General features: G+C 35.8%; 4 protein-coding genes across 4 annotated transcripts; 3 read left to right on the top strand and 1 right to left on the bottom strand.

Moving 5' to 3' along the window:
• Positions 1,006-4,230, top strand: LOC109124394 (calcium-dependent protein kinase 32-like). The gene is made up of 8 exons (XM_010506380.1): positions 1,006-1,936; positions 2,210-2,333; positions 2,421-2,564; positions 2,698-2,850; positions 2,953-3,068; positions 3,178-3,345; positions 3,447-3,674; positions 3,773-4,230. The coding sequence occupies exons 1-8, from the start codon at positions 1,409-1,411 to the stop codon at positions 3,923-3,925; spliced, it is 1,614 nt and encodes a 537-aa protein (XP_010504682.1). The 5' UTR covers positions 1,006-1,408; the 3' UTR covers positions 3,926-4,230.
• Positions 7,913-12,285, top strand: LOC104781659 (probable galactinol--sucrose galactosyltransferase 2). Its single transcript, XM_010506379.2, has 14 exons — positions 7,913-8,151; positions 8,392-8,610; positions 8,705-8,949; positions 9,052-9,142; positions 9,236-9,284; positions 9,377-9,468; positions 9,569-9,676; positions 9,969-10,094; positions 10,199-10,751; positions 10,833-10,900; positions 11,004-11,138; positions 11,230-11,447; positions 11,548-11,636; positions 11,730-12,285. Exons 2-14 carry the CDS (start codon positions 8,420-8,422, stop codon positions 12,087-12,089), a joined length of 2,325 nt encoding a protein of 774 aa, XP_010504681.1. The 5' UTR covers positions 7,913-8,151; positions 8,392-8,419; the 3' UTR covers positions 12,090-12,285.
• Positions 14,894-17,550, top strand: LOC104781658 (polygalacturonase ADPG1). Its single transcript, XM_010506378.1, has 9 exons — positions 14,894-15,264; positions 15,467-15,598; positions 15,700-15,870; positions 16,022-16,042; positions 16,146-16,353; positions 16,466-16,547; positions 16,688-16,796; positions 16,915-17,028; positions 17,129-17,550. Exons 1-9 carry the CDS (start codon positions 15,007-15,009, stop codon positions 17,330-17,332), a joined length of 1,299 nt encoding a protein of 432 aa, XP_010504680.1. The 5' UTR covers positions 14,894-15,006; the 3' UTR covers positions 17,333-17,550.
• LOC104781657 (mitochondrial fission regulator 1-like) lies at positions 18,078-18,721 on the bottom strand. The gene has a single exon (XM_010506377.1). It carries the CDS (start codon positions 18,649-18,651, stop codon positions 18,253-18,255), a length of 399 nt encoding a protein of 132 aa, XP_010504679.1. The 5' UTR covers positions 18,652-18,721; the 3' UTR covers positions 18,078-18,252.

The following is a 21,019-nucleotide window of genomic DNA, read 5'->3' as shown; positions in this document are numbered from 1 at the left end:
ATTATAATCAAATTAGACATGTATAATTAGATAATCGATGTTAGGCGGGATTAGTCATTAATCGAGTCGGAGATGGTGGACTTAGCGATTTTACGGTACTTAATCGGTGTCAGGGGATAATTTTTAAACAGGGGAAGAAACACATTCGTCACCTCATTCCTACTCCGTTGACTTTGTTAATTTTTATTTGTATTTTTTTTATAGGCTAACTTCGAAGTAAGATTTTAAATACTATTTGTGTTTATTTTTTAATCGAGTTTTCGGCCCAATTGCACGTATATATACACGATTCTATAGTCTGAAAAGCACTAAATAACTTAATTTATACATCAGTTAGTTTTGATAGATCAAAATGACTGTATTGGTTTGCTTCAAAGAGTGGCAGATTTTTAAATTCAGAAGCAAAATCTATCAAACCTGACAGAAAAAAAAATACAGTATTAACCTTTAATCAAAATATTTATCCTCAATTATATTGTTTGGTTAAATAAAAAAATTAAAGTTAGTTGGGTCCGACGAAAGGCATTAAAAAGAGTCAAAATCGCCGGGTTTGACCTCTGTTAATAATAATATATATATATATATATTTTAATAAAGATGGCCGTTTTATTTAAGAGACCCAAGCACGATCACATTTACGCTTTTGCCCTTAATTTTGGGTTTTGTAGGGGTGTGCATAGTTAAAGAACGTGTCACAGACTCGCTTTCTGATTAAACTCTCAGGTAAGTTCCTCAATTACCCTTGCTTTCTCAACTAATTTCTAATTTAACCATCTAATAAGAAACTTTTTTTTTTCCCGAAATTAATATTAATTCTATATTTTTTTGGTCTAATTTAATTAATTAAGCATTTGACTAGAGAGAGACTACATAGATGGAGGGTCAATATAGTAAAAGAGAATACAGGCATTTTGATTTTCAGATTATACTAATCAGAAAACATTCCCTAAAAATATATTTTTTTTAAGATTTAAACAAAAAACAAAACAGAAGAAAAAAGAGGAAAAAACAAAAAAAACAAAAACAATCATAGAGCTTTGCTGGAGAAGGAGAAGAAGGGAGGGAAGAAGATTCTTTGACCTTCCTTCCATCATCATCAATCATCATCATCATCGTCATCATCATCATCTCTCTTAATGAAGTTTACATTTTTGTGAATTCGTAAAAAAACATGAAATTTTTTCAGCAAATAAACCATTTGACGTTCGTCTTCTTCGTAATCACGCGTTGAAAATTTCCACACTTTTCATCTTTCTTCGTTTTGGTAATATATACCCATCATCCCATCTCTCTTCCTAATCCCTCTATTAAAGTACCATCCTTTTCCATAAAAATCCCAACTTTCCTGGAATTGCGTTGTCAATAGCAGATTTTGATTTGGGGGTTTTAAGATTTGATCGGAAAAATCATGGGTAATTGTTGCGGAACGGCGGGATCATTGGCTCAGAATGATAACAATAAGCCCAAAAAAGGAAGGAAGAAGCAAAACCCTTTCTCAATCGATTACGGTCTTCATCACGGCGGTGGTAATGGTGGAAAAGCTCTTAAGCTCATCGTGTTGACTGATCCGACAGGTCGTGAGATCGAGTCGAAATACACCTTGGGGAGGGAGCTAGGTCGTGGTGAATTCGGTGTTACGTATCTGTGTACGGATAAAGAGAACGACGATGTTTTTGCTTGTAAATCGATTTTGAAGAAGAAGCTGAGGACGGCTGTGGATATTGAGGATGTTAGGAGAGAAGTTGAGATCATGAGGCATATGCCTGTTCATCCTAATGTTGTTACTTTGAAAGAGACTTATGAAGATGAGCATGCTGTTCATTTGGTTACGGAGCTTTGTGAAGGTGGTGAGTTGTTTGATAGGATTGTTGCTAGAGATCATTACACCGAGAGAGCTGCTGCTGCTGTCACTAAAACCATCATGGAAGTTGTTCAGGTGAGTGAGCCTTTATAGGATTTTTGCTGTTTTAGTTGTAGGATTGAGAGCTGTGTGACGATGTCTTGGTTTAAGCTCTAGTGTGAATCTTATTGCCATTGTTGCTGGTTCTTTGTTTCAGCTTTTTGGACATTATTCATATGTAGCATTTGCTTTAAAGGGCATAATTTGCTGCTAAAGGATATCAAAAATCATTTCTTTTCATGTAAATTGAAAGTCTTTGGGAGTGATTTTAGATGTGAGATTAATGAGTTTCCAATGTGTTTTTTCCAGGTGTGTCACAAGCATGGGGTAATGCACAGAGACCTGAAACCCGAGAACTTCTTGTTTGGAAACAAGAAGGAGACTGCACCTCTCAAGGCCATTGATTTTGGTCTCTCTGTTTTCTTTAAACCAGGTAATGTGGTCTTTGGTGCTCTGTGAGAACGTTATCAATTTGAGATGTGGTAAATGATCTAAACTCACACCATTGTTTTCCTTGCAGGCGAGAGGTTTAACGAAATCGTTGGTAGTCCGTACTACATGGCTCCCGAGGTGCTAAAACGTAACTACGGTCCAGAAGTTGACATTTGGAGTGCAGGTGTAATTCTTTACATACTGCTCTGTGGTGTCCCACCTTTCTGGGCAGGTTAGTTTTATCAGTCTATGTTCACTTATTCTTAAGTCGTCTGTGGCAAATGTTGTTATCAGGGGTCATATATGAAGTGATCATAAGAATAATGAATGAATCTTGTTTTTTTGTTTGTTTATACCATTTTCAGAAACTGAACAAGGAGTTGCACAAGCAATTATTAGATCTGTACTGGACTTCAGAAGGGACCCATGGCCCAAGGTTTCTGACAACGCAAAAGACCTTATCAGGAAAATGCTTGATCCTGACCAAAGGCGTCGTCTTACAGCTCAGCAAGTGCTAGGTACAGTTTCATGGTTTCTTATAATACAAATTTTCTTATGTTCTCATATGGAATCTTTGATAGACAAAGTGTAATAATTTGTTTTTGCTTCTTTTTCCCTAGATCATCCGTGGTTACAGAATGCAAAGACAGCTCCCAATGTATCATTGGGTGAAACAGTGAGAGCAAGGCTGAAGCAGTTCACCGTCATGAACAAGCTCAAGAAACGAGCACTCAGGGTAAAATACATATCCTTTACAAACTATCCGAACATATACAGTATATATATATATCTCTTGTGAGTTTAAAAGCCTAACAATAGCTTCGTTTGGTACGTTTTGGCAATAGGTTATTGCTGAGCATTTATCAGATGAAGAAGCTTCTGGTATAAGAGAAGGGTTCCAAATAATGGACACAAGCCAAAGAGGGAGGATTAATATTGACGAGCTAAAAATCGGGTTGCAGAAACTTGGTCATGCCGTTCCCCAAGATGATTTACAAATTCTAATGGACGCTGTACGCTTTTTGATAAACCATTACTTTTCAATGCCGGTTTTGACAGTATTTAAAATACGCAATGTGCTAAGCTCTCTCGATGGCTCTCTTCTTTTTTGCAGGGAGATATCGATAGAGATGGATATTTGGACTGTGATGAGTTCATTGCCATATCAGTACACCTAAGGAAAATGGGAAATGATGAGCATCTCAAGAAAGCGTTTGCGTTCTTCGATCAAGACAATAACGGATATATCGAAATAGAGGAACTAAGAGAAGCTTTGGCTGATGAAGTTGGTACAAGCGAAGAAGTTGTTGATGCCATTATTCACGATGTTGATACTGATAAGGTTTGATTAGCCTCACCATTTCACTTTCTTTTAAAAAATGGTTGAAAAATTGTCTTCAGAAAAACAGCTATAAACATCATCAAAATTGTGTATTGCAGGATGGAAGAATAAGTTACGAAGAGTTTGTGACGATGATGAAAACAGGAACAGATTGGAGAAAAGCTTCGAGACAGTACTCGAGGGAACGGTTTAACAGTATCAGTCTCAAACTGATGCAGGATGCGTCATTGCAGGTCAATGGTGAAAAATGATGAGAGAAGCTGAAACAGTGTCACCTCAGAAGTGGAAGATTGAATCAAAATGGGAATGCCAAATCTTTCTTCATTTCTTTATTTTTATATCTTTTTGGGGGTTTTCTTAACACCACGACTAAAGCTTTTTAGGCATATAAAAGTTGTACGATTTGTGTGTTTTGATTTCCTGGCTGAAGAGCGAACGAGAGAGTACTACGGATCAGGAGAAAACAAAGAGTGTTGGCCTTTGGCTGTGTGTAGATATTTTGTATAATCTTATGTTGATAATGAATGAAGATAACATCAATTTTTTCTTGTGATAATCTGTAACTTCTCTATAACCATACAAAAAGTATATGAGAGTTCGGATTTGTTTTTCGTCTAAAAGAAACAAAAACGCAGGTTTTTTTTTGTTTTTGGTCGACTTTGTATATTTGTGGCCTGAAAGTTTTATCAATTCAGACCGAAGTACCAAACGATAACAAGTGTGATACTTGAAGTGTCGTTATGGTCTTATACGCGGCCTCAAATATACACAAGCGGATAAATTTTTGTGTCCTCTATATTATTGTCATCATGCATAAAAACACTAATCATTTGATCAAATCAATCTTACTAAATAAAAAATTTCAAAATACAAATAGACTAATCTAGAATCATTTGTTCTACCAGAGTTTACAACTGTTCATGATATTGATATACTGCTGAAAATTTGATGTCCAAACAAAAGTATTTAGAAATAGCATTAGCATACCAGTGACATCTGTTACGTATTATAATCACAAATCCATAAGTAAAAGAAAATTTAACTTTCGGTTCATTGCTTTTTGGTTAAAAACGTCTCATAAATATCCACGTCATAGTAGTCTTATCGACACGGAAGACTTACGTGGCGATTTTTGTATTGTTACCAAACTTTGATTGGAAATTATAAAAACAATCAATCATGCAAAAGGCGTGAGGATGAACGGTACACGAAGGATACACATGTCCGATGTCGACCTTGTACTAAATAACAAATATGTTTTTGGAATGGCACTAATCATGATTACGGAGTTAACATTAAAGTAATTACCGTAGTTATCATAGTTAATCGTCGTACTTATATTATATACATAGAGCCAACAAAATTTATAATCGTATCACACATGACACACACACCTAATGCTAAAAGTCGAAAGTGAAAAAGGAATCTAGACAAGGACATGGTGAACTGATCAAATGCAAGTGATGCATAGATCTTTTTCACATTTGATTAACTATAGCGGACGTGGATTTGGAACCCCACTTCGCGCCGTTTCATTACAAAAACTTCACCTACTTTATTTGCCTCGTGATTTCTTTTAGCTACTTTGGGGGAAAATAGGAGTACTATCTTAATCCGAATTAAGTGCAATTATTAGGAATGACTGAGTGAGAGACGATCATTAAAAAACTTGATTGTTTCGTATTTCAAAAATAAAAATTCAGAAATTCAAAAGTGAAAATTTGATTCTACGATCGAGTCATGAAGATGAACCGTATGATAGAATGTTTTTTTTTAAAAATTTGTCACGCCAGGACCAATGATTGATTAGTACGAGAGGCATATGCAATCATGGATAAGAAGAACTGTTATAATTAAACTTTGATAACTATTATTATCAGCATCGCTCGTTTCAATATCTGATTAAAATAATTAACGAGTCGATATGTATCAAAACTCCATCTTCATATACATACCGATCGATGGACCTACGCATGTATCAGATTCTATTTTAAAACATTATCGTATCATGAATAATTATATTATCGGTGTCTCGTTCCATGTATTATCCATAACAAGAAGCAGTGGCTTTTAGTACGAAAGAGCAGCCAAGTGAATCAACCCGGTTCAAACCAGTCGTCGAGTGTTGACCACACACGTTGTTCCAGATAAGCGGATAAGGATCGTGACATATCATGTGAGTATGTGTTACGGTCCGTATCTCGAAGACGTTGTTATGTTTTGCTCCGCAAAGGAGTCAAACTAAAACACAACTTGCATTATATCACCAAATTAAAACGATTTTGAGTAAAGTAGTAATAAACATGTGTTTATTTATATCGTGTATTCATAGAATTGGGTGGCTTCGACCGTCGTTTTGTCGAAAAGTTGTTTTTATGTTAGATTCAAAACTTACATTAATGGAATTGCTTTAGTCGTCAGTCGCAGTCGCCGGCTCGCCTATTCATACAAGGAGACAAGTCGCAACAACAAAAAAAAGCCATGGATACAATATTTGCACGAACTCAAATCATCGACTTGTTTTTTACAACATAATTCACCATTAAGCGGTATACTGTAACTACTAGAATGTGCATGTTATGTTTTTTTTTTATAATATATATAGCACATGCCAAAGGGATTTTTTAAAAATATGTTACTAATTTATGTGAAGAAACATTTAAAATATTCTTCACTAACTCAAGAGAATTCCATTTATGTATTTGGTCCGAGACGGAAGCGATGTTCTCAGCGAGTTTCATTGTCCACGACCTTTTGGTTTGGATATGCAATTTGGTTTTTCGACATAGGAATGGTCAAGATTAGGGTCCACAAAGAGGCTCAGGACAGATTCAAGCTTTTTTGGGATGCTTTCCAGAGGAAAACAAGGTCAATATTTTTTAGGAAAACACTGATACGGACTAATTGGTATCAGATTGTTGACTATTCAGAGCTATCAACGAAAGCAATGGGTTTTGTAATACGACGTGCATTTTGGTATTTCTACAACGAAAAGTTAGCCAAGCACAACTTTCGTATAAGAAGATCGATTATGGAGGAGGAAAATAACGGTTTCATTTGGTCGTTAGCGAGTAAGGCTTTAAAGAAAGCATCGTCAAATTCACTCTTTCGTTTTTATCATCTTCACTATATGGCGGCGCATATTTCTGCTTATGTAATAATTTGCTTTCGAGGTTTCTGTAATGACTTTGTAAACTCTCAATGATATCAATGAATTTGTTTTTGTGGAAAAAAAAACATTTAAAATATAAATATATTAAAAAAAAAACAACATAAAAATTAATTAACAGTATAAAAGAAAAGTGGATTGCCATGAAGATTACGTACCTGATGTCACAATTTCGTCTTCTACTAGAACAAAATATTGAACCAGAGAATCGAGAGATATATGTATTAAACTCGTATATGTGATCTAGTGATATTCCCGAGGGACCTGAATCCCCAACTGAACCAACCAGACTCCTTGGCTTGACGTAGTCCTTAAGATTTAAGAATTGATCAGCATTGCACAGACGTCATTTCCTAGTTCCTAGGATCAAAAACTATATATTTAATTACACGATGAAACTTATAGGCGTGGTGAATCGGTGATGCATGTGTATACTACTGGCATTCCCTGAGACACCACACGATTCAAGTAGGAAAAATATCTCTATTTAAAAAAGACGCGTATATATGCAACCATACGTTACACGTTTCTTGTACATTTGGGCTTCGTTATGATTTGTGTTCATAGGAGTGAAATTAATTAACTAGTACCATTTATGGTTTCGTAAAATGATTTGATTCGATATTTAATTTATGATTTTCTTGCACAGCTTGAAACAACCATCATTTCAACATATTTTTCCGTTGACAGTAGAACAACAATAGTTATTTCACCGTTTCATTGTAGACATTTTTGAATTAGGCTAAAATTTGGTATGTTTTCATGAAATTTTTAAAATAATATTTGAACTAAATTCATGACATTAAATAGTACTAGTTTTGGTGATTTTTTAAAAACCTGATACAATCAAAAGGAGTAAAAACAAAAGAGCAGTAGAAATAAATAAATATTTTAAAATATTTGTATGAGACTATGAGTTGTATCTGATTCAGCAAATAAGAGAGAGACAAAAATATCACGATTTTTTCTAGTACTTTTTTTGACATCTCGACGGAGAAAAAGCATATATAACACGTGGCAACATCGCAACGGCTATATCCAGATCTCGTCGCATATATAAACCGTCATCTCTCTGCCACCTTCATTAGCCAAAAACAAAAACACCGTTTACGATTACTTTGATTGACCAGTGACGGAGCCACCATTGTTGGCGGCGTTTCCGTGTACCTCGTATTCTTTCTTCTTTTGTTAGAAGCAACATTTAGCTTCTCCTTCATATTCGAAGTCCTATATCTCTCTCTCCACCCCCATCATTGACGTGCTCCCTTCTCGAGCTCTGTTACTCCGGCACGAACAAGAAACATTCCGGTGAGTACTATTTTAATGCTTAGAACTCAAATTTGATATGATTTGAATGTTTAGCGTCAATTTGTGATTTTTTTCCGAACTTTTCCTGTGTTTAGAGACGTTTGGGGGCTAAGTAGATTCATATTCCATTATTGGAAAGTTTCTATTTTCGATTTTGTTCCGAAGAGATGAGAATTAGAAAGATTCTAAGCTATTCTGCTTTCCTAATGTTGGTTTATGTGTTGTGATTACCTGAGACAGTTAACTGAAGCAAGCAGCTTTGAGAAAGATGACGATTACATCAAACATCTCTGTACAGAACGACAACCTCGTTGTTCAAGGGAAGACCATCCTCACCAAAATCCCCGACAACATTATCCTTACTCCCGTTACGGGTAATGGATTCGTTTCCGGTGCTTTTATAGGCGCAACTTTTGAACAAAGCAAGAGTCTTCACGTGTTCCCCATCGGTGTATTGGAGTAAAGCATCAAACTTTTGTTTTCCCTCTGTTATATAGCTTTGTCAATTTAGGTCCTTTGATGTTAAGTTTATTGTTTTATAAATATTTCACAGGGGTCTTCGATTCATGTGTTGTTTTCGATTTAAACTATGGTGGATGACTCAGAGAATGGGAAGCTGTGGAAAAGATATCCCTTTGGAGACACAGTTTATGTTACTTGAGAGCAAGGATGAGGTTGAAGGAAATGGGGATGATGCTCCTACTATTTATACCGTCTTTCTCCCTCTTCTTGAAGGCCAGTTCAGAGCTGTTCTACAAGGAAATGAGAAGAATGAGATTGAGATCTGTCTTGAGAGCGGTTAGTGAATTAGTTGTACAACAGATGATCCATTAATTAACGAGCTTACAATTTTCAGATCTTAGAACTGAAGTTTCGTTTTGGTTGACTTTCTAATTGCAGGAGATAAGGCAGTTGAAACCAGCCAAGGAACTCATCTTGTCTATGTTCATGCTGGAACTAATCCCTTTGAAGTTATCAGCCAATCCGTAAAGTATGTTACAAAGAAGCCAAAATGTTATGTTCTGATTCTTGGATGTTAAGGTTATCAGTGTTTTCTTACCAGCTAATCTTTTGTTATGTGCAGGGCTGTCGAGAGACACATGCAGACATTTCATCATCGCGAGAAGAAGAAGGTGACTGAGCACTTTTCATAGTTTTGGTCAACAGAAAGAGTTCACTTTGATTTGATATAACCTCCTCATTTTCTTTCTCTTTGTTTGTTTAGCTTCCTTCTTTCCTAGACTGGTTTGGCTGGTGCACATGGGACGCGTTCTACACAGACGTGACTGCTGAGGGCGTTGATGAAGGCCTTAGAAGGTACTGTGTATGGAAGTAGAGCGGCATATTGTTAATATATTGATGATAGGTTAAATCTGTATAAGTTGATTGAGTCTCTGATGCGTTTGGTTTATTGCAGCCTTTCAGAAGGAGGTACCCCTCCGAGGTTTCTGATCATAGACGATGGTTGGCAACAAATTGAACACAAAGAGAAAGATGCAGACTGCGTTGTTCAGGAGGGAGCACAGTAAGATCTCTCACTCTCTTGTTTTTGTATTCATGTAGATGAGCATCTTAAACATGTCCTCAATTTACCAGATAATATTCCAGAAAAAACTAGATCGACGCTTGAATATTTTTTAAATAACTCATGTGGGTGAAATCAAAGTAGATTTATCTGTTTCAATTTCTGCATTGGAGCTGTTGAGTCTTTAGTTCATAAAGCTTGAGCTTGAGGATGTTCTAAAGTTGTTACCTCAAGATTTTATAAGACTTTGGCATGAAAATGCTAACTTTTTTCTCCATTCTTATGTATGCAGGTTTGCTACTAGGCTTGTCGGTATCAAGGAGAATGCAAAATTTCAGAAGGATGATCAGGAGAAGGATACGCAAGTATCAGGACTAAAGAGTGTAGTTGACAATGCAAAGCAGCGCCATAATGTGAAGTATGTCTTTTTCTTCTTAATTTGCAACACACTGATCTTCAAGCTGATCATTTTTTTGTTTTATCGCATTTGAATACTTACATGGTTTTACTCCTTATTCACAGGCAAGTTTATGCGTGGCATGCTTTAGCTGGATACTGGGGTGGGGTTAAACCCGCTGCTTCTGGAATGGAACACTATGACAGTGCATTAGCATACCCAGTTCAGTCCCCAGGTGTCTTAGGGAACCAGCCAGACATAGTAATGGACAGCCTAGCTGTTCATGGTCTTGGACTTGTCAACCCGAAGAAAGTTTTCAACTTCTACAACGAGCTGCATTCGTACTTGGCTTCATGTGGTATAGACGGAGTCAAAGTTGATGTCCAGAACATCATCGAAACCCTCGGTGCTGGTCTTGGCGGGAGAGTGTCTCTTACTCGAAGCTACCACCAAGCTTTAGAAGCTTCCATTGCCCGGAACTTCACAGATAATGGTTGCATATCTTGCATGTGTCACAACACAGACGGACTTTACAGCGCGAAACAAACCGCTATTGTTAGAGCATCTGATGATTTCTACCCAAGAGATCCTGCTTCTCACACCATCCACATTGCATCAGTTGCATATAACAGCCTTTTTCTTGGAGAGTTCATGCAACCTGATTGGGATATGTTCCATGTAAGTAAAGAGAAATTTGATGTCTTTACTATTCTTTAAGAAGCATGTGTTCACTTTTAACCGAAGCTTTGATGGTTTCAGAGTTTACACCCAACTGCAGAGTATCATGCTGCGGCGCGTGCAGTAGGTGGATGCGCAATCTATGTCAGGTAAAGCCTTTCTCTCATCTTTTAACTTAAATTTTGTTCTGACTAGGTAATGTTTAGCTTCGAGATTTTAACTGGAGATACTTTTTGTCAAATTATATGACAGTGATAAGCCAGGCAACCACAACTTTGATCTATTGAGAAAGCTGGTTCTTCCTGATGGTTCAGTTCTTCGTGCTAAGCTTCCGGGTAGGCCTACCCGTGACTGCTTATTCGCGGATCCAGCTAGAGATGGAATTAGGTTTGCCTCTTTTCTAACTAACGATTCTCTTCTTTATCATCCATCCACTCCTAAGCCTTAGCCTAGCACTTGCAATGAATTTTTTTTTCAGCTTGCTCAAGATATGGAACATGAATAAGTTCACTGGTATAGTTGGTGTGTTCAACTGTCAAGGTGCTGGTTGGTGCAAGGAGACGAAGAAGAACCAGATTCATGATACTTCTCCTGGCACACTCACGGGTTCTGTCCGTGCTGATGATGCTGATCTCATTTCTCAAGTGGCTGGTGAAGATTGGAGTGGAGACTCAATAGTCTACGCATACAAATCAGGTAAGAAAAATCAAACCAATATACTATCCGCAGACTAGACAGAAACATCAAACATTATACAGATCAATGCTAAAAACATGAGGTTAATTTTGATTTACAGGGGAGGTGGCAAGACTACCAAAAGGTGCTTCAATTCCTCTCACTCTCAAAGTCCTTGAATACGAACTCTTCCACATCTCTCCTTTGAAGGTACGTTTAGTGTTGTATAGTATTACCTTGACTTGTATACGTTTAAGGTGAATGACGAATCTTTTTTTATTGTTGAAAAAATTGGTTATACAGGAAGTCACAGCAAACATCTCGTTCGCACCTATCGGACTTCTAGACATGTTTAACTCAAGCGGGGCTATCGACTCGATGGAAATCAATCCCGTGACAGACAAGAAACCGGAACTCTTCGATGGAGAGGTCTCCTCGGCTTCTCCTGCGCTCAGCGATAACCGTTCACCAACAGCTCTGATATCTCTCAGTGTTAGAGGCTGTGGTCGTTTTGGAGCTTACTCTTCTCAGCGTCCACTAAGATGCGCCGTTGAAAGCACAGAGACTGATTTCACGTATGATGCGGAGGTTGGACTTGTGACTTTGAATCTGCCGGTGACGAGGGAAGAGATGTTCAGATGGCACGTTGAGATTCTGGTCTAAGGCGAAAAGCTTCGATTGTAGTTGGGGACTATTCTTTCACCATTTTGTCATTCATCATTATATTTTGTAGTAATAAGGTATTCCAAAAATAAATTAGGAATTTAATGTTTGTAGTATCATCGCTTTTGTACTAGTAATGTAGTGACCTAATGTAATCTCGCTAAAATATCAATGTCTCTTTGTAGTTTTGTATTAATACTATTTACCTTAAGAATAAATATTACCCTAAAATGAATGTCTGGCTGAAACAAACAAATCGATTTAAAATTCTGATAGTTGGTCTATTTAGAAAGGAATTACACCAATGACCAAACGAAAGGATAATGATTTCTTGTTTTGATAAACTGATAAAGAAGGTAAAATGTATAGTTTTTCGAATTTATGGTGTGTTATTTTACAAATTTGAAGTTTTAGCCAAACAAATCGAACCGACACTCTTACAAGTTACAATACACCTTAACTTTGAGGAGGGTGATCATGTGAATACCTAAAATATCAGAATCCATGTATAGTACGCAACTTCAAGGCAGGGGTCAATACGAATAATGATGACCAGTCAGTTATATGATCATCGACTTTATGAAACCTTCCATACATTCTTTCACACTACGAAACTAACAGATCTGATTCTCACTAGAAAATTACTAAGGCCAAGTTTCATTTGTTTTACAATAATCCAATAGAAAATTCTAATCAATGACGACTCAACAGCAACACGTACAGAATATTTATCCGATGTAGGTTCATACAAATATACAATCATACTACTTAGATTTGTGTTTCATATCTTACTTGATTGTAAAAAAAAAGAACTAAAATTTGTGAACCTTTTACTCTGTTTTCTTTCCGTCAAGTTTTTTTTAATACATTTTTTTCTCTTTAAGCTAGACACCAGTCACCACCTTCTAACACCTAACATGTATATATGGAACATATAGTAGTATAACATTAATATATGAACATTTAAAACCCCCAAAACATTAACTACCTCATCAATACACAATCAATCCCATACGATGCACGGAATCCCAGAGCATTCAATTTAGAACGTACATGTCTTTTCTATCTTTTTCAGATTTTAAGTTTTTTTTTCTTCTTTAATTTGCTCTTTTACCAACACCAAGTAATTTAAAAAAAAAAAAACAATAAGATGAAAAACTGTAATATTGACATCCACGAAAACGATGAGCAAGTTGAATTTTAACCATTAATTTAGAAAAATACAAGAGTTAAATTCAAAGAAGGAAGCAATAACTAAGGCCAAGTTATAACAGCGACTAGATAAATTTCCAAAGACATGACTTTCGACCATACCTTTAGGTCTTGCAAGCAAACGATGCACATGCCTTTTCTTTTCTGCCAATCCTTACAAGTTACACCATACGTATAATTATATCACAAAAAATAGATAGTATATATATTCGTATAATAAGGATAAGTATGTAATTTTTTGGTGCTAATTAATCGATACGATCACACGAGTATATATGTATTCGCGCATCATTCAACAAGTCTTCCTGAAAAAAATAACTTTGAAAACTATACAAGAAAACACCTTAAAATCATAAGACTTTAGAATTTGATGCTATTATAGAGTCATTGGTAGGGGTTCTTTGTGTATCCAACGACTATATTTTCATAATTTAAAGAGACGTGTGGTTAAAGAATTTGAGCTAGGCTTTATTTTCATCATTTGGGATTTGAATACAAAGTTATTTCCAAGTATAAACTTATCATTAGGTTATTTCCCGACAAAATAAATCGTGATGGCATATCGTAATAATTTAACATAATTTTTAATTCTTATATCAGGCATTTTCCGTTTACGTATTTACAGTTCTAGTTTGAATTTGGTATTTTTGCACATTATACTCTGCCGGTTTATATATATATATATATCGATATCATCCTACCTTCTTCGAAGATAAAGGAATTTTTGCACTTGCGTATGTGATCGCCACTTCACCAGCTTGACAACGTATTAAATTCAAATAAGTATTGATAACTGACCATGACTCTTATTATTTATTAATTAAAAGTCCACAATACATATAACAACATTCACGAACTAGTACATATACTTCTTATCTCACGAGTGCACCTAAATTTTTAATTTCGGTAAACCAATGATCAGATTAGTAATTAACGGTTAAAAGATTTACTATAAGTATAAAAATTAGGGTTTGTAAGCATTATAATTAGAAACATGTCCTAATTTTCACATTTTTGTGAAAGATACTACGACGGTAATATGAAGATCACTGTACAGATTAAAACGCAAGAAGAAATAAAAGGAAATGATGTATTGATTCCCAAAAGTCCAAAACTATTACCGACCTTTGAGAGACAGAGGATACAACGACGTTTTCTTGTCAGTTTTGCTATTTTCTTCTTTTCAACTTTTGATACTATTTATGTATGGATATACATCACGCACTGCTTAGTTCAGTAATTATACATGAAGAAAATATTACTGTGAATGGTATACGATGATAAAAATAAACTCCTTTACTATTTTTTTCTTTTCTTTTCTAAACTCCTTTCCTCATATATAAAATAAAATAATTAACTAAATTATGAAACAATCAATCAAGAAAAATAAACTAGATATATATAAATAAAAGGAAAACTAAAAATAGGTGGAGAGGAGGTGAGGTTTAATTAGAAGCTTAAAGTGATGTTTTCGTATCAATCTCATTCTCTCTCCATACCTCCGACGCCATTAAAACTTTTTAATAACCTAACTTTTTCTCTCCTTTAATTTGCCTATAAATACACATGCCTCCCACATATTCAATTTCATAATACACAACCCCAAATAAACAGCGAACATTTTCATCTTACTCACAAGAAACAAAACACGCAATAATTCTTTTACCAGAAAAACCGTTCCCATCTTCGAAAGACCAAATCTGAAATGGCCCGTTGTTGCGGACTCCTAACTATTTTCATCTGCGTTCTTTTGATGCTCTCGCTGTGCCAAGCTAATTTGAGTAGCTACGTTGATGATGGATATGGTCATGAAGATGGAAGCTTCGAATCCGACAGCTTACTTAAGCTCAACAACGATGATGTTCTTACCTTGAAAAGCTCCGGTGAAACCACTTCAGCATCCTCAACAGTTAGTGTTGCCAGTTTTGGAGCCAAAGGCGATGGAAAAACCGATGATACTCAGGTACTTAAGTATATTTCACATGTTTACAGTGTTTGGATAGAAACTTATTTTATCAAAAATTAGTTATGCATGGTTTCCGGTGTGCAAGGATGTACGGATCACATATATATTCAGAATAATTTTTTTTCAAATATATAGATATACTTTATTTGGTATTGATGATGCATGCATGCATGGGTGTAAAATATATATGTATGCTTAGGCCTTCGAGAAAGCATGGAAGAAAGCATGTTCAACAAATGGAGTTACCAATTTCTTGGTTCCTAAAGGGAAGAGTTACCTCCTTACCTCTACTCAATTCAAAGGCCCATGCAAATCACTACGTAACTTTCAGGTAATATTTTTTCTCTTTTAAGAAATTTTTTTTAATTAAATTATTTTTAGTAGCTTAATTAATAATAGATCTAGATTTAATCTTTTACCGATCAAACGCAGATCTTAGGCAGTCTATCAGCATCTACAAAACGATCGGATTACAAAGACAAATACCATTGGCTTATCTTAGAGGACGTTAACAATCTATCAATCGATGGTGGGTCGACTGGGGTTATTAACGGCAACGGAAAAATCTGGTGGCAAAACTCATGCAAAATAGATAAATCTAAGGTATGTATGTAGAGTCCACCAATTAGCATATATTTGCCACACAACACATATATCTTCACATATGCTTATCTAATATATATACTCCTAATTAATTTACATCATATGATTAGTAATTTAGTATTAATTGGTTTTCTCTTTCTTTTTTATGCAGCCATGCACAACAGCGCCAACGGTATGTAAATACAAAAGTTCCATATAAGTATATAATTATTTTTTTTCACGTCAACGTTCAAAATTTTAAAATTGGCATGTGTGTGTTTTATGCATATGCGCAGGCTCTTACTTTATACAACTTAAGGAATCTAAATATGAAGAATTTGAGGGTGAGAGATGCGCAGCAGATTCAAGTTTCGATTGAGAATTGCAACAATGTTGACGTCAATAATGTTGTCGTCTCTGCTCCCGGCGATAGTCCCAACACCGATGGTATCCATATTACCAATACCAAAAATATTCGAGTTTCCAAATCGGATATTGGAACAGGTAACGATTCATATATAATTGGAGTCTACAGTGTATTTATGTGTAATAACAAAGACTTGCTAAGGCTTAACAGAGAGGTCGGTAGCTAATGTGTTTGGTTGCTTTTATATAGGTGATGATTGTATATCCATTGAAGATGGAACACAAAATCTTCAAATCAGTGATTTAACTTGCGGCCCCGGTCACGGAATCAGGTAGATCAATACATTCTTTTTATACCGAATTCTAACATAAGGGTACCAAAAAATCATACAATATTTTGAATAGATTTTACACATAAATGAAGTAAATATATAGCTAATATCGATCTTTTAAAATTTGTTTCGATGAGAAGTATTGGGAGCTTGGGGGACGACAACTCAAAAGCTTATGTTTCGGGAATTTATGTGGATGGTGCTAAGTTCTCTGAGAGTGATAATGGAGTTCGGATCAAGACTTATCAGGTGACTGATTTTAGTGTTCTCACAAACATCGATCCCCACTAAAATTTTACAAATCTCTTGAATCTCTCTAACATTTGTTTTAAAATTTTCAAAAACAACCCCCCCTTGCTGATTTCAGGGAGGATCAGGAACTGCCAAGAACATTAAATTTCAAAACATTCAAATGAAAAATGTCAAGAATCCGATCATAATCGACCAGAACTACTGCGACAAGGACAAATGCGAAGACCAAGTAATTGTTTGACAGATAGATTTAATTAGCCGTTTATATATATTTTGTTCTTTACTAGACTAGCATTCACTCGAATTGACAATGTAAAATATGTTAACAGGAATCCGCCGTGCAAGTGAAAAACGTTGTGTACAAGAACATATCCGGTACGAGCGCGACGGATGTGGCGATAACGTTCAATTGCAGTGAGAAGTATCCATGCCAAGGCATTGTGCTTGAGAACGTAAACATTAAAGGAGGAAACGCTTCTTGCAAAAATGCCAACGTTAAAAATCAAGGCACCGTTTCTCCTAAATGCTCTTAATTACTGAGCTAGTTATGTAATATACGTATGAATATAGATACACGTATTTATAGATAGATGCATGCATATTGTACTCTATATATTGCTTATTGATATATATGTAGTAAAGATGTATGGGTGTACACATAAAATAGTCAGAAAGATTTGTTGCCTTCTATGTATACTGTTGATTATTTGTATGTGTCCATGAATAAATTAATAAGATTATTTTTCTAATATATTGATTTAGTAGTACTAAAAATGAAAAAAAAAAAAAAAAGTATGCAAAATTACTTCAAATAAGTCACATGGGCCAAGTACATTATATATATTAAAAGCATGAAAAATGCTAATTTATAGTGTGTTTTCCACTTTTGCTATACTTATTGTAAAATAAGATGTTAAATCCCAAAATTAACCTAGTTTTCAGTGAGCTCTTGCATTATGGCCGGCCTACTTTACTCTTAGTTCCATTCAAACGAAATATCCTTATTGTTTCGAACTTTCTTCTATACTTGTATAAAACTAGTAACCCTCTTGTGTGTTTGGCCTACTTTACTAAAAGACCATTGTGTGAATACTTTATCCTCATGTTCATATACTTTTTATGTGAATGTTCCTCTGATTAACGTTGCTATAAAAGACAACATGAGGATAAAGTAAATCCTTGATGTCTTTTTTTTTTTTTTTTGGTTAATGCCGTTGCCAAATCTCAACGGATTTATTTATTTAAAGTTAAAAGTTGATAAAGAACTTTTTTTTTTGCTTCTTTTGAAAGAAATAATAATCAAAATCATCCGAGGAAATTCCGAAATCAATGTCCGTAAACAAAGGTACATAACAAACAAAAACCAAAAAAGAATTAAGATGTCTTCAAAATTAATGATATTACATAATGTTAAAGCTAAATCGAAGTATGCAGTTATACCCTTTTTTGTACTTCACTTCTTAGTTTTCTCTTCGGCTGCCGGCTTACTTTGCTCTTCCACCGTTGCTGCTGGCGGAGGAGGTGGAGTTGTTGGTGGTGGTGGAGGTGGAGGGGTGGCGGCGACCGTGGGAACTCCTGCATCGATGCAGCTACGACACTTTATCTCGACCCATCCTTCGATGTCGTGGTCTCCGCCGTCAGATAAATGGCGGCCGCCACAGAGCCTAGCGATGACTCCGGCTAAGACTGATAAAATGGTAATGACAGCTAAGACGACGACGAGTGTTTCTATAGAACGGTGGTCCGAGTTGTGACTAGGCTGGTCTTGGGAAGGTGGGTCTATGTATATGGTGGTTGGTGTGGTTGTTGTGCCGAGTTGGTCATCGAGCCTTGCCGTGACTACTCTAAACATGAGAGAGAGTGTGAGAAAAGAGAAGGAGAGAGAGAGAGAGAGAGAGAGAGAGAGAGAGAGAGAGAGAGAGAGAGAGTTTCAGATGAGCTTGTGGGAGCAAAGGTTTAAAGAAGACTTGAAGTAGATAGTGTTGTTAATTATATCGACTTTATAATTAAATAAAATTATCCAATTTATAAAATAGAAAACATCTTTATAACTTTTAAAACTAATGGTCTAATTGTAGTTATGATGATTTTTTTTTTCCTTTTTAACGTATGATTCTCTATACTCTTTTGGCTCATAAGCATTGAAGTTGAAGGATATTTAGACTATCTCCAATGGTTAGAATTCCATGAGGGGTTCCAACAATCTTTTAAGAATAAAATTTATCTTTATCAAACTTAAGAACTTGAATTGTTGTACTTAAGTTTTGTCTCCTCCAATGGTAATGGGGTTCTTAAGAAACTTTTTTTATACAAAACAATACATCTATGTTTTTGTTTGGTTACAATACATTGTGTGTTCAACAATCAATCAATAGTATTAGAAACAGAAATGCATCACAGAACTGGACTCTTAGACCATGTGCAATGGCATTGTTTTGGGCCGTCCCCCAACAAATGTGTTTTTAAAATAAATCGAAAATGGCTCAATATCGAAGGATCGACTCTTTATTTGGGACGTTTTTTGGCCGTCCCCCAGAACACGTGGAAGGTGATGATTCGCAGAAGTTTTTGGGTAGTAATCATCGAAAACACATGTTCACAAATCTGAAGATCACGATCACGATCACAAAAAACATTCCGATGAATCGGAACAAAAACTTCATTCATCGACGCCGGAATCGGAAACCTCCGAGGTGAGCCTTGTTCAGGTGATGGAAGCCGTCGACGATTTCATCCAATCCCTTTCTACCGAGAAGAATGATCCTTTACAGGAGATTCCACCGGCGGTGGAACCATTCCCGGAGACGGTGGATTCATTGGTGTCAAAGATGGAATCTTCTGGGCTTGGACGAGACGAAACAGAGGACTCTGTATTCATCGACGCCGTTAACCGGATTTCAAAATCGGTTATGAGATTGAGAGAGCTTAAATTAGATTCAACTCCGGTTTCTTCTTGGTTAAACCGGGCGAGTTCGGTTCAGCACCGTGCTGTCTCTCTTCTCGACGAAGAGTTCCGTCATCTTCTTGATCGTTCCATAAACACCAATGCTCAACATAAAAATAAGAAACTTTCTAAATAATAATATTAAAATTGGGGGACCAAAAATCATGGAACACCAATGCCCATGCTCTTAGAATAGAAGAAGATATAACAACAAACCTTATTCAAAACAATACGATCTGCATATAAGCAATTTGTTCAACTGCCTGATCGCATGCTCTAACAAACCCACAATACTCACTTCAATAAGAATAATAATAATGAAATAAGTAAACTATTAAAGTTAAAATAATTATAACGTAGGAGTAGTATATTAGATTTGAAAAATTACATATTCCAATTTGTCCTCAGTGTGTGTAAATAACCAAAGCCACATGCATAATTGGTTAAAACGAAGAGGTGTTTGATTTGTTGTCCCCATCACACCTTCAATGACCACCTCCTCTCTCTGCCACTTCTACTCTGCCTATTGAGTCCTGTTTGACTCAAATAACCATTATTTATTCTTTCAAATTAAATGTGACTGTATAGATTTATTTATATCGACGAACTCACTAGTAACCAATTTTAGATTTTTTTATGTGGTCTTGTCTTTTTATATGTCTGTTGAGTTTTGGCAGGTGATATCAATGGTGGGGTTTGTTCATCTTGTTCTATCTCTCTCCATCTTCTCATTTTTTTTTTTTTAAATATATCAGTGTGTCAGGCTCAGCTCAATAATGTTATTCAGTAACTTGACACTACAAAAAAAAACTCTTTTATTTATAAAGAAAATCAAGAAACTGCAGTAACTAAGAGCATGGGCATTGGTGTCCTTTCTTTTTGGTCCCCAATTATAATAGTATTATTTTGAAATGTTCTTATTTTTAGTATGAGCATTGGTTTGATGAACTCGTCGGCTTGAAATCGGGAATTCGTCGAGATCTTCGGGAGAGAAGATCGGATGGGCTTCGGGAGAGAGGATCAGCTACCGTAATTCGTCGAGAACTTCGGGAGAGAAGATCAGCTATGGGAATTCGTCGCTGGGAGAGAAGATCGGATCAGATCGTCGGCGGGAGAGAAAATCGACACAAAACCGTCGTCGTCGAAATAGAAGAGAGAAGTCTAGAAATTTGTCTCGAAAAATTCTTTTGTTTTAACCCTAGAGAAAATCTTCAACCAATCAGAACATACCACGGACGGACGAAAAACGTCCCAAATAAAAATACGTTTCTTCTGA

This window comes from Camelina sativa, chromosome 4 (genome assembly GCF_000633955.1).
Source record: "Camelina sativa cultivar DH55 chromosome 4, Cs, whole genome shotgun sequence".
In the NCBI taxonomy this organism is placed as follows: domain Eukaryota; kingdom Viridiplantae; phylum Streptophyta; class Magnoliopsida; order Brassicales; family Brassicaceae; genus Camelina; species Camelina sativa.
The sequence above is the reverse complement of the archived record's forward strand: the minus strand, read 5'-3'. Positions and strand labels throughout refer to the sequence as shown.

Coding starts and splice junctions, on each gene's coding strand:
- LOC109124394 (XM_010506380.1), top strand. CDS start 1,409: ATGGGTAATTGTTGCGGAACGGCGGGATCATTGGCTCAGAATGATAAC. Junction 3,346..3,446: donor TACAAATTCTAATGGACGCT/GTACGCTTTTTG, acceptor TCTTTTTTGCAG/GGAGATATCGATAGAGATGG. Junction 3,675..3,772: donor ACGATGTTGATACTGATAAG/GTTTGATTAGCC, acceptor TGTGTATTGCAG/GATGGAAGAATAAGTTACGA.
- LOC104781659 (XM_010506379.2), top strand. CDS start 8,420: ATGACGATTACATCAAACATCTCTGTACAGAACGACAACCTCGTTGTT. Junction 9,469..9,568: donor GTTGATGAAGGCCTTAGAAG/GTACTGTGTATG, acceptor GGTTTATTGCAG/CCTTTCAGAAGGAGGTACCC. Junction 10,901..11,003: donor GGATGCGCAATCTATGTCAG/GTAAAGCCTTTC, acceptor ATTATATGACAG/TGATAAGCCAGGCAACCACA.
- LOC104781658 (XM_010506378.1), top strand. CDS start 15,007: ATGGCCCGTTGTTGCGGACTCCTAACTATTTTCATCTGCGTTCTTTTG. Junction 15,265..15,466: donor GAAAAACCGATGATACTCAG/GTACTTAAGTAT, acceptor ATGTATGCTTAG/GCCTTCGAGAAAGCATGGAA. Junction 16,043..16,145: donor CATGCACAACAGCGCCAACG/GTATGTAAATAC, acceptor GCATATGCGCAG/GCTCTTACTTTATACAACTT.
- LOC104781657 (XM_010506377.1), bottom strand. CDS start 18,651: ATGTTTAGAGTAGTCACGGCAAGGCTCGATGACCAACTCGGCACAACA.